The sequence below is a fragment of the Echiichthys vipera genome, assembly GCF_963691815.1.
Source record: "Echiichthys vipera genome assembly, chromosome: 23".
Taxonomy (NCBI): Eukaryota; Metazoa; Chordata; class Actinopteri; order Perciformes; family Trachinidae; genus Echiichthys; species Echiichthys vipera.
The window spans coordinates 5,198,323-5,210,502 of record NC_139848.1 but is presented as its reverse complement, the minus strand read 5'-3'; the positions used below and the strand labels follow the sequence as shown (position 1 = coordinate 5,210,502).

At 44.4% G+C, this 12,180-nt stretch overlaps 1 protein-coding gene across 2 annotated transcripts in view; it reads right to left on the bottom strand.

The window, feature by feature from the left end:
- Positions 1-2,661: 2,661 nt before the first annotated feature.
- zeb2b (zinc finger E-box binding homeobox 2b) overlaps positions 2,662-12,180 on the bottom strand; it is an 83,790-nt gene continuing 74,271 nt past the window's right edge. The window contains exons 8-10 of one of the 2 annotated variants that reach the window (XM_083938264.1): positions 9,974-11,985; positions 6,525-6,705; positions 2,662-4,771 (exon numbers count right to left, since the gene is read on the bottom strand). In XM_083938264.1, the coding sequence (XP_083794390.1) occupies positions 4,200-4,771; positions 6,525-6,705; positions 9,974-11,985 (2,765 nt within the window). In that variant the 3' untranslated portion in view covers positions 2,662-4,199. The remainder of the gene's footprint in view (positions 4,772-6,524; positions 6,706-9,973; positions 11,986-12,180) is intronic. The other variant, XM_083938265.1, reaches the window with a different exon arrangement.

Here is a 12,180-nt window from a genome sequence, read left to right as displayed (position 1 = left end):
TTTTCCTCCCTTTTAAATGTTCTATGAACCGGGAAACACTGTTTTACATCAGAGCAGATCACAATCACTGCACCGACACCACAGGTCTGCATCTAAGCTATTTACCTTTGGCATTAGGTTTCAGACTTAAACATTTTAAATCTGCATGCTGCAGATTATTCATCCTGTCAGTATAGACACATAGGTGGAGACTGTAAGATGGTACAAGGAGTAGAAATGTCAGAGTTTCCTGTGTCTGACAGTTGCTTTCTGATGTTTATGGAGAAACACTTTTGTCTGTATGCTTTTTAACGTTACACAAAGAGGAACGCTTGAGTCTAAACATATTTATGGGAAAGAAATATTAAGTACACAAAGGAAAATCAATGGAGGGCAGCCTCATGCAGCCTGATTGCAATTAAAAGCCGCCCTCATTTGAGCCCAGGCTAACCGTCTCAGACAGTATCGATCCGATGATTGGATCAACATCAGTGTCGGCCAATATTCAAGAGTGACAACTGGAATCCAAGGAGACGACTGAGAAGGATGGCGGTGAAGTCATTCGGTGTCTCCTCCTGGGTCCTCAGAGGTAAATAACATTTCATTACTCAGGTACTTTTCCACACATTTGCATGAAGGAAACATTTAGTCTGTCCTCGTCTTCTTTCTTTCACACCTGTCTTCCATCGTCCCCTCTCCACGTCTGCCTCTACCTACTCTATAGGTGCAGGACTATTTCATCACATGCATCTCCACCTTTGACCGTCCTCTTAGCTGCTGTCCGAGACTGTGGATACGAGCTTGTGTGTGCGTCTAACAGATGTAAAATATAAAAGCAGAGGGAGGTTTCTCTCTTTATGGTGGTGATACACTCCAGAGGATTCCCTCCTGCTCATCTTGACACACGCGCTCATTTTTTTTTTTTGCATGTGTAATTGTTCATGCGGTTCACAGCACATTATCAAATTCATCAGCTAATCATTTAAGACCCACTCTTTTATCTGCAAGATGGTCTGCGAATGATCCGATGGCACGCCGATCGATATGAAAATCGGAATATGCAAAGCGCGTTCTGATGTTTGGCATCGCTCAACCTTTAGCGCTTTCATCTCGGCCTTTTGATGTTGCTTTTAATCTGCATAACGCAGTGCGAGTGGCTAATGGAGTCGAGCGTCTCCTTCAGTGGAGAGGACTCCGCGGCTGGAGTCCACCTGTCAGGGCCGCAGACAGTTTCAACATGAGACGTGGGAAAAGACAGTGGATGGAGCCATGAACAGGTCCTGCAGTGCTCAGTGAGGGAAGCACACAACTGTTCATATTGCTAGGGTGGCTAGTAGTTATAATTAGTATATATTTTTTATTAATATTATTATGGTGTTTGATTATTCATTTAGTCTACATAACCCACAGTGATGCATTCAGAGGTCTTGGTTTGTCCGACCATCAGTCCAGAACCCAGCAGAAGATTTTTAAGCAGCAGATTTTCATATTTGAGAAGCTGGAATCAACCATATTTGTAATTCTTTACTTCATAAATGACTTTAATATTAGTTACCACCATTAAAGGTGCTTCACTAAAGGTTTCTACATAATCCCACACATGTATGTTGTCAGCGGGGAGGTCAACAGATGTTAGTGTTAGAAATTGGGGCGGCAGAAGCTCAGTCCATAGGTGACTTGGCTGGGAACCGGCTCCAACATCCCTCCATCAATTGCATGTATATAGGTCCTGTTTGTGCATGTGTGTGTATTTCGGGCCTGTGTGTGTGTAACATGAATAATAATAGAGTGAAAAAATCGAATTTCCCCGTTGCGGGATTTATAAAGGAATTATTCTTCTTCTAAATGAAGAGACATTTCTCATAGATGAATGAAATATTGTCATATATGGTATTTTAGGGCTCAAACTCTCTTGTTTCACTAATTATTAAAAGGACAAGGCTAACGTATTTGTCTAAATCCCCTAAACACACTCCTTCATTCATTCATCTTCAACCTCTTGTCCCTGGCGGGGTTGTGAGGGGGCTGGAGCCGATCCCAGCTGACACCGGGCGTGAGGCGGGGTCCTCCCTGGACAGGACACCAGTCTATCACAGGACACATAGAGACGAACAGAGACAGACAACCATTCACACCTACGGGCGATTTAGAGTCATCAATGAACCGAACACCTGCACGTCTTTGGACTGTGGGAGGAAACCGGAGAACCCGGAGAAAACCCACGCAGACACGGGGAGAACATGCAAACTCCACACAGAAGGGCCCCAGCTGAAACAACCGGCCATAGGGGGAATAATGCTGGTGTCTATGGGGCAGACTTGTGTGTGGGATTGACTAATCATTTTTGCGTTGACCGTAAGAAAGGTTGTTATTCATCGTGGTGTGACTGTGGGAGAGCTACAGGTGAAACTCTAAGTGTGGTTCTGCTTTAATGAGACATAATGAGCAGCAGGGCCGGGGTCAGTTCACTTTGATCCCTCATGTGAAACTGAATGGAGTTAACATGATAATGAGAAGCCTGTTGGTTTCTGTGTAACGTGGATATGAGAAGAGGAAGATTTCCCCTTTTCCTTGTTTTTGGAGAGAACTGAAAGTGAGCGGAGCCCGGCGCTGCCAAGCCGACCTCACTGTCGGTCCTTTTGTGAATAAACATGAAGCGCGGAGGGTTTGGTACTCTGTAATTTGGCTACTTTTATTCGAGCAGGGTCATTTTCAAGAGAAATTACAAATTAAGAATTCAATAATACTTTTACAAAGACATTTCAGGAAAGATTCTTCTTCAGTCATGATATCATACATAGTATTTAACAGTCCCTCTTCATTTTTTTTAGCTTAAAAAAAGAAACAAAGATGAAGAAAGTGGAATTTTTCAGTCGAAAATACAGTGTTTTCACAATTGTATAAAAGTTCCCAAATTTGGAATTTTCCAGTAACTGGAAAATAAAGGAAATAAAATAAAATAAGAATAAACTTCGCATTTCACAATGTTTCAAAACACAATAAATGCTCTCTTTACGTAAAATTTGCCCCTATGATCGACACCATGTTCCTTTTTACTAAAATATATCTATATATTGAAGAACTATAGTACTGTACACAACAGTATGAAATAAATAAAATTAGGAAATATAAAATGGGCCACATAAATAATGTTTTTTTTTCAACCTACAAATAAAATGAATGCAATTTGTTGTTTCCAAAAAAAATGGTTTGGTGTAATACTGACAAAGTTGAGAGAAAAGAAACATTGCACGACATAATGTAAACTAAGGAACTGCTGCCTAAAAGTCTTAATACTGACACGGATGCTTCAAAGAACAACGGTGAACCATTTCATAATACTGAAGCTGGTGAAAACAAACGAACCTTCCTTTTACACAACACGAGGGTGGCACTTGCAGAAAACACACAGGTTAAAAGGTTTGCATATAAGGCTTCTTTTTTCTTATCAAAAACACCTTACAAAGGCTTCCTCCTTCATTTTTTCCATCTGTCCATAAACTGTATTTTCCCTTAAAACGAACGTCTCTTTAAAACTTTAAAAAAATCTCCTTCAGTCTTTTGTTTGAACTCCTTCAATGACGTTGATTCGAGAGGCCTAAAATAGTGTGGCTGGAGATGTTTGTGGCCGGGCGACATGGCAAACTAAAGACGACACCGTAGGTAGGTAGGTAGGTAGGTAGGTAGGTAGGTGATAACAAAGGTAATACCGAAGGACTGTAGTGCAGACACTACTGCTCTTTTTCCAACACTGTATAAATATATACATAGGCAATACTTTTTATTATTTTTGTTCATGATTATAGAAGCGGAGTGCAATTTGTACAAGTCACTAGTTGTGCTATAAATACTATGGAACACAAGGGGTTTATTCGAGGAGGTTAGCACCACACATATTTTTAGGCCTTAGTACTGTACATTTTTTGAAATGTATTAATTTATTCATTGTTCGGTTTGCATAATGCAGCTTATTTCACAAACCCATGCCTCCCTTCCCTCAACGCCTCCTCCGGATTGACTTCTGAGTCCGTGTCTTGTTCGGCAGACATCTTTCCCCCCTCCCCCGAGGAGTCTGTCAAAGAAAGCTTCCCGGAAGCTTCAGGCACGTGCACGTACGGCTTAAAACACGGTGTTTTAAACCAAGCAGTTTAGAAATACTGAACCGAAAGAGAGGAACTTAAAACTCTTAAGGTGGGAAGCTTGTGAAACGCCGTCACCGATTACATGCCGTCCTCCATCGTGTCCTCGTGATCCGATTTGGTTTCTGTTTTGCCGTCCAGCGAGCTATCGTCCATCGAGTGCTCTCCGTTCTCCTCCTCGTCCCTCAACGTGTCCGGGTCCGTGTCCATGCTCTTGCTCTCCTCCTCCTCCTCCTCAAACTCGTCGTCCCTCCGTCCAATCTTCACATACGTTCCGTCCACTTCCTTCCGTCCCTCTCTGATCCCTCCGTTCACGGCATCGTGCCTCAGGATGGTGTCGCGCTCCGCGAGCTCTGGGTAACCCTGAGGTGTCATGCCCTGCAAGTATGCCCGGCTCATCAGCAGCTCTGTGGGCTCCAGGTGGCCCTTCTCCCGGGCCTCCCTCTCGGCCGCCTCCCGCTCCTCTGCCTCACGTTTGCAGTAGGAGTAGCGGTGGTTCATGTGCTGCGAGTAGGAGCCCGAGTGGGAGAACCTCTTCCCGCATTTGTCGCACTGGTAAGGCTTCTCCCCGGAGTGCAGTCTGGAGTGCTCGATGAGATGGTGTTTGTGTTTGAAGGCTTTCTTGCAGATCTGGCACTGGTGCGGCCTCTTGCCTGCGGAGACACAAAACACAGAACGGGTACGTAAGTGCCTGCCTCGCTCGTCCTGCTGCTACAACAAATCACACAAGTCAGAAGAAAAGCAAAACGTTGAGGGAAAACTCTGATGAATTGGATGGCATGGAGTAAAATGACATCACGGAGCACTAAATCCAACTTTGACTTACGACTTAGGGCTATTTGTTTATTCAAATTGCGAGCGCGATGAGAAAGTGCGTTCGCATTCATGGGCCTACATTATGGAAATTCCCTCCTGTGGTTAAAGCATGGAGAAACTCAACCACAACTACTTATTTAAGGCCTGCGTGGCACACTGATGAATGCAACATAAATAAACGACTGCAAAGCAAACAAACAGAAGGCGCGACAAAGGAGTAAACAAATCCGAGATGTGTAGGGGGGTAGGGGGAGGCTCTGAGGGGTTACCCTGCTTATCTCCTCACACAATTCAAGTTCATGGTGGGACCTGGCCCCCGATAGGCTTTGGGCTGGGGCTCCAGCGTCTACCTAATGTGACAGGATGCTTTGGATGCAAAGGCAGAAATGAGAAACCCGAGCTGGCCACAAGGGCAGGGTGAGATAGTTTTATGACACAGGGCCATAAACTGTCTGGCTAAATAAATGTCCTCCGGCTCGTTATGTGGCCACACGGCTGCTGATACACTCACTGCACTGCTCACCAAGCTAAACGTCCTCATTCAGGGTTTCTTCTAAGACCTGCAGCTACCTGCGTCTTTTTAAAAAGCTTCTCCTAAAAACTTTCCAAACATCATCTGGATCCAAACGCCTCTCTCTCTCATTCACTGCTGCTCAGCACGTGTGGAAATATGGCCGCCCGCCTCCCACAAATCACATGACTCCCCCTCTGACACTCCAGGCACCAGTCAGCAGGCTTTCAAACTGCACTTCTGTCCAACATCTGGCCGGTTTGACTGCACTTCTGAGCCTTGTAACGTTGTTAAAAACAACACTCAGCGACACAAACATGAAAGCGCGGCGCTGTGAGCGAGATGCAGGGGTGTCGTGGAGATAACACACTCTTTTTTTAAAGAGTTCAGCGCGCTCTTCCGTCGGTGCGCCCTCCCTCCCTTTTATGTCCGACCAGATAACATGAAGGCTGCATAAAGCACCGAGCGCTCTGCTACAGATAGTGGATAAAATAAATGATGCAACATAGTGAAAGAGGATCTCCGTATAATAACTATAATGAAAGACTTGTTATCGGTGCTGTGAAGCTTCTGAGCACTACTCTGCTGATGTGATCTATCGCCAATAATGGGGCTGATAAAGGCATTAGGGGCCTTTTGTTGGCTCCACATATCTAGGTGAATTGATGTGTGTCTTTAAAGATAGCAAAAATGGTTAATAACAGCAGGATATGATTGGGAAATAAAGAGGACAATGACTTGAGAGATAGCTGAAGGCTGCCTTTGCTCGCCTACCTGCATTAATTACAGATTATATACTCGTCTTAATGTTTTAGAAAAGAACACACAAAGCTGCAAACACGTCACTGGTCAAACTATTTGAAATGTGACTCGTTCGTTGGCATCCTGTCAATGAAGAAGCAAGTTAGGTGCTGGTTTACAAATACAACTTAAGGGTCAAACAGAGAGGGAAAGAAGGAGAAAAGTGGGTAACATAAAATAAATATATATATTCATAGTGAGAGGGGTTGGAAACACAAACATTTAAAACATAAAAAAAAGCAATGGGGTTTAAAATAAGGGTCTAGAACAGTATATACCTGTGTGTTCATATTTGTGTCTTAGAAGGGAACTGCTCTTCTGGAATGTTTTGTCGCACAAGTCACACGCGTACATACCACTTTCGGTCTTCTTTATCTTCTTCCGCGACAGACAGGAGTCGGGGTCTGTCATGTCGTCCAGCCCTGACATGTAATCTGGTGTACCGTCGAGCAGGTCCCCCTTAGAGAACAACAACAACAACAAAAAAAGGAGAAACAACACAGTGAATTTGGTGCGTGGGAAAGGGTTGCAGTGTTTTCACTAAGTCACTTTGTTTGGAAGAGTTTCATGTAAAAGCATATTTGTGTCATTGACGTTTGAGTATGGTTAGTGCGGAGTATGGACGTTTGAAGGGGTTCGTTGCCACCGTACTCTACGGGGGAATTGTTGGGTCTCTGTAAATCATAAATAAGTCATAGAGTGTGGTCTTTACCTGCTCTGTAAAGTGTCCTGAGATAACTTTTGTTATGATTTGGCACTATAAATAAAATTGAATTGAATCTAGTAAGGATGAACCCCAGGCGCCTCCCTAGGGAGGTGTTCCAGGCATGTCCAGCTGGGAGGAGGCCTCGGGGAAGACCCAGGACCAGGTGAAGAGATTAGATCTCCACACTGGCCTGGGAACGCCTCAGGATCCCCCAGTTAGAGGTGGTTAATGTGGCCCGGGAAAGGGAAGTTTGGGGTCCCCTGCTTAAGCTGCTGCCACCGCGACCCGACCCCGGATAAGAGGCTGAAGATGAGATGAGATGAGACTTTTCTTAATTTATTTTTACTAGAAAAATATAATATCTCTTGATGTGACTCCTTTATTCTGCACAGGAAGCTCAATTGTAGCAAAGCTGTGCAGGAAAAGGGCTGCATGATGAGAGAGAAATATCAAATTGTAATTATTTCTGACTGATATCGTGATATGATCTACGATACTGGAGAAAAGGATTGTTTAGTTCAGATTCTCACCAAAATATTTCACAATAAATTGAGAATAATGATGCAACAAATACAGATTTTTCTGTATCAGACGTCTCTGCTGCACCATGATACTTTGGATTTCATATACAGCAAAATTGTGATTAATTGTGCAGCCCTTAACAAAAAGATATCTGTGTCAACATGCTAAACATGTATCAACTGCTGAGTGAAACCCCCAAAATGCTTAATAAATAATAAAAAATCTATAAAGTGCATTAAGAATAAATGTAATAACAGTGCAATTACATTGTTCCATCCCAATCAAAGCGTCTTAATGTTAAAAATAAAGCAGCAAACTGAAGCCAAACAGTCTCGTGTGCTTCATGTTCTCGTGCATTTTTAATGACGTGAACGGGTTGATTTCTTCTAAAACTCTCAGCTCTGCAGTAATATCAGCCATCCATAACTGACACGCTCCCCATTATGAAACGCAGCCGTAATGGTGTGTTCAGTGTGGTCTCATTTTCTACGGTTAGTGTTAATTCTGCAGATTCCTTTAAAATTCTCTTTTATGATGAAGATTAGTCTTAAACATGAGTTGCTGGAGAACAATGTCACGACGTTAGAAGGGGGAACAGTGAAGCGCTCGTGAGATTGCAAACTCATATAATGATTAAAATCAGAAGGTGCACCTTAACGGCCAATATTGAGCCAGCGACGCTTTCCTCTGTGAATATGTGTGTGTGATAATGCGAGGACAGTGTGTTTTAAGAAGGGAGCACTATCACTCCGCAATCAATTTGAGCTAAACGCCTGTAGCTGTATTTTTAAAATCTAATTTAATAACTTAGAATAGGAAACATTATTAATACTTTTTTTTTTTTTCATCAAAATGGTTCGCTCTATGTTAAACAGCCTTCAGCATTCAGTGGTAATGAACATGGAGACCGTGCATTATTAATCCACGTGTAGAAGCTCATTTTGGCTGTGGCGCTCTTTAAAATGCAGCAAAGTTGCGATTGGGAAATTCAGAGAAGTGCACGGCTCTGGGGCTCACCTTTGTCATTTTTACAAGGCCTTTCAACCACATTTAATAACAAAATAAGGGAGTTGAGGCCAGCGCTGGAAGAGGACTGCAGCAAGGAGCGTTAATGTATTTTCCACACAAAGCAGAGAGGGAAATTTACAGTGGAGAGTGGTAACAATTATGATTTTAGGGCCGGGATCGTTCCTGTTATTTATTTGAAACTGATGCTGTTTGATTTTGGTGCCAACACATTTTTTATGTTTAAATTGGATCTTTTTGATGGATTTTAGAATAACTGAACAGTTTTTTGGATCCTGATGGGAATTAGAGACGTATTAAGTTCAGAGGCAGAGGCAAGTTTCATTACATATTATGACGGATAATAAAAAATAAAAGTAGGACTGCAACTAATTGGTGCTTATTTTCATCCTTATTTACTAATCAGTAGAAAATGTTCTGGAAAAATCGATTGTGTAGTCGATTACATTTCAGAAAAAAGCTTCAAGGGTTCAATGTTTCAATTTTTTCCAGCTAACAGACCAAAAGCAAAAGTCATGTATCGTACGGTATATATATATATATATATATATATATATATATATATATATATATATATATATCAGTGGCGACTGGTGGTCTTTCAAGGAGGGGAAGCTCATCTTTCCGGCCTACATCATAAATGTGTTGGTTTATTTATATGTAAATTCTTCCCTTTTCGTTCCTTTTTAAGGAAATGATCTTGAGAGCTAGGCTGCTTAAACGGCCTCGCCCCAGCTGGAGCTGCTGCGCCAGGCTACTGTGAGTGTGAGTGACGGGGAGAGAAGCTCCGCAGCTGCTCGTTGGGGAGTGACCGAACAGAGTCACCAAACACAACGCTCGTCGTTTCTAACAAAGTCAAAGTCGCTGGGGATCGGTAAAGTCTCTGGATCAGTTCAGAACAATGGAAAGAAAAACTTGGTAAATGCTCCGCTGGATGTTTACTCTTTAAGATCTCCGATTCGCTTATTTAGCTGTCAATCAAAAAAGGACAGCTCATCCAATTCATCATGCAGAAGCCAAGCGTCTGGGCCAGCCCACTGCCCCATAGACCCCCAGAGAAGCTGAGCCTCTGATGGGCGGGACAAAGCCCAGCATTTATCCAATGAGCGTCTAGTTTGGATGCAGTGGAACAACCCGCTCTACACTTCCCCACTGAAGTCAGTAGAAGCTGAGCGTCTGACTGTGTAAAGGCTGTGGCGCTGTGTATACATATATAAAACCACACACATCTACATATTTTTTGGGACACTTTTGCTAGATAATGACTGATATGACTGACTAATTATCAAAAAAGTTCATTAACTTGCAGCACAGAGAAACTCAACGGAGGCTGCCCCCTTCTCCTCCATGACACCACTAACTACGCTCTCTGTGTCACAGCTGTTCATCTCCATCTCCTCTGCCAGTTAACTCATTTTAGGGAATCTGAGGTGAGCGTGGGGCCTTTCACAAAAACACAGGTGGCTTATTTACCTGGAAACCTGGTTTCCGGTGGTACTTTCTCCTCTGCTGCATCTCGGCAAAGGTAGCTGCCCCTGCTGCATAAGTGTAGGCCATGTGTGGTAGGAAGCCCATTTGATCCATGCCCGGATAGGGCCTTAGACCCGGTATGCTGGCCTGCATCGGGGGCATGAATGTGGCAGGTGGAAAAGCGCTCTGAGGTGGAAGTGATGTGTACAGGGGTTTGGCAGCAAACGGGTTAATGCCAAAGATGGGGCTAGTGCTTTTTTCAAGGGATCCATTGTTGACGGAGCCTGAGAATTCCTTCTTGAGATAGGCCAAGTTCAAAGGCTCTTCGAAGTGCTCTCGAGGAGAGGTGATGCTGTTATGGTCAATGGTAATGCTGTTGACTTTAGGTCTGCTTTTGACAGTCAGTGCATGCTTGGGTTCCTTCATTAGTCTCGGCAGAGAGAGGTCCAGCGGCTCAGCCTGCAGGTCTTCTGAAGTCAAGCTGTTTGGAGTGTAGGAGCTGCTGTGAGAGTTTTTGGAAGATGTGGAGGACAGATTAAGTGGGGAGGGGGTGTTGCTGCGGGAGTGGTCCAACTTTTCACCTGGGGGCTTAGCGTTGCCGCTGAACTGGTGGTTTTTCAAATGTCTGAGCGGGATGTCACAGTTGTTAACATTGTTATGGAGCTCTGCTATGGAGGGGGATGTGATTCGGTCGGAGGGTTTCATTAGAGACACAGGTGACCTAGCTGCCATAGAGTCTTTTGGTGGAGTGTGGTGGTTATTTGTTCCGACAACCATATCCATGTTGTGCCTGTGCTCTAGTGGTGGGGTTATGGTAGTGCCGTACTGGTACATCTTCCGCTGCTCAAACCACTCCTTGACAAATTCCTGAGGAAGGCCGACCGCTATGGAAATCTTGAGCAGCTCCTCTGAATTGGGCTCCATGTTCATGGCAAAATACGCCTTCAGCACAGACATGTGGTCCCTGTAGGGGTTAAGGGGCCCATTGAATCCCTTCTCAGACAACATGGAGGAGGATAAGTGAGTGTTCTTCTCCATGAACATCGCTGGTTTGTTGGGCATCAAATTCTCACTGGGCTGCAGCACGGCTTTTATCTCCTCGTTCATTTTACACAGGTAGCGTTCATGCTGATGCAAAGGGATGGGCCCGGCGAAGCTTTCTTTGCAATATTGGCAAGCATAAGGTGTAAACATGATATTTTCCTGCACCTTCTCATCCACACCTCCTTCAAGCATGTGGTTGGATTTCTCTCGTTTGATATTGCTAATCTGTCTCTTTGAGTCTGTCGTCAAGCTCTGGAGGCAGGCTTTGGCTTCGTTCACTTTCTCTAGGGTGTAGTCGATGATGCTTTTTGTGGCGCCGTTGTGATCGACAAGTGGAAGACCGACCTGAGCCCCCGCGGATGTCAGCGCCTGTTTGTGCTCCTCCACCTGGGACCCCAGCTCCTTCATGTAGGCCTTAAGCCTGGAGAGCTCCTCGGGCTTGCAGTCCATTTTCTGCCTGCACACCGTGTTGTCGACGATCTGGAGAACCTTCTGCACCTCGCTCAGGTTGTTCCCCAGAGGCCCCGGGTAACACAGGAGCTGCGACTCAAGCCCGGCCATCCCGAGGTGCTGCAAGGGGCTCTGGGCCGTTGAGTTGTGATGGAGCCCCAGTGGGCTGTTCCCTCCCATGCCTCCATTCATGAATGGTCCAGGAGCGCCGAATCCGTGAGACGCCATCATCAGCTTGTAGTCGTTGAAGTCGAGTGGCTCCGTCTTGATGCTCAGGTGATTGTTGTGATCAGGGAGGCCAAGCGGCTTGCCGTTCTCCAGCTTCTGCCGCAGCTGGGTGATAGCGGTGTTGGTGGGTGAGGAGGAGGAAGAGGTGGGGGAGGAGCCTGTCTTCATGTTGCTGCGCATCCTCCCGTTGACAGCTATCAGGCCAATGCACTTTTTGCTGCTTATGTGGGAACTGTAGGAGCCCGAGTGGGAGAAACGCTTCTTGCAGTTGGGGCACTCGTACGGTTTTTCACCTGGAACAAAAAAAAATATGGCGTCATGAGAAAGACAGGCTGATATGAATAAGATCTTTTATTATTGCTCAGCAAATAAATTGCTCATTTTACATTTTAAAGTGCTTTACATGAGATAAAGGAAGGTATTAGAACATTAAAACAATGAAAGTTAAACTAAATAAATAAACTGTATTTGGTTACAGTGTAAATTTA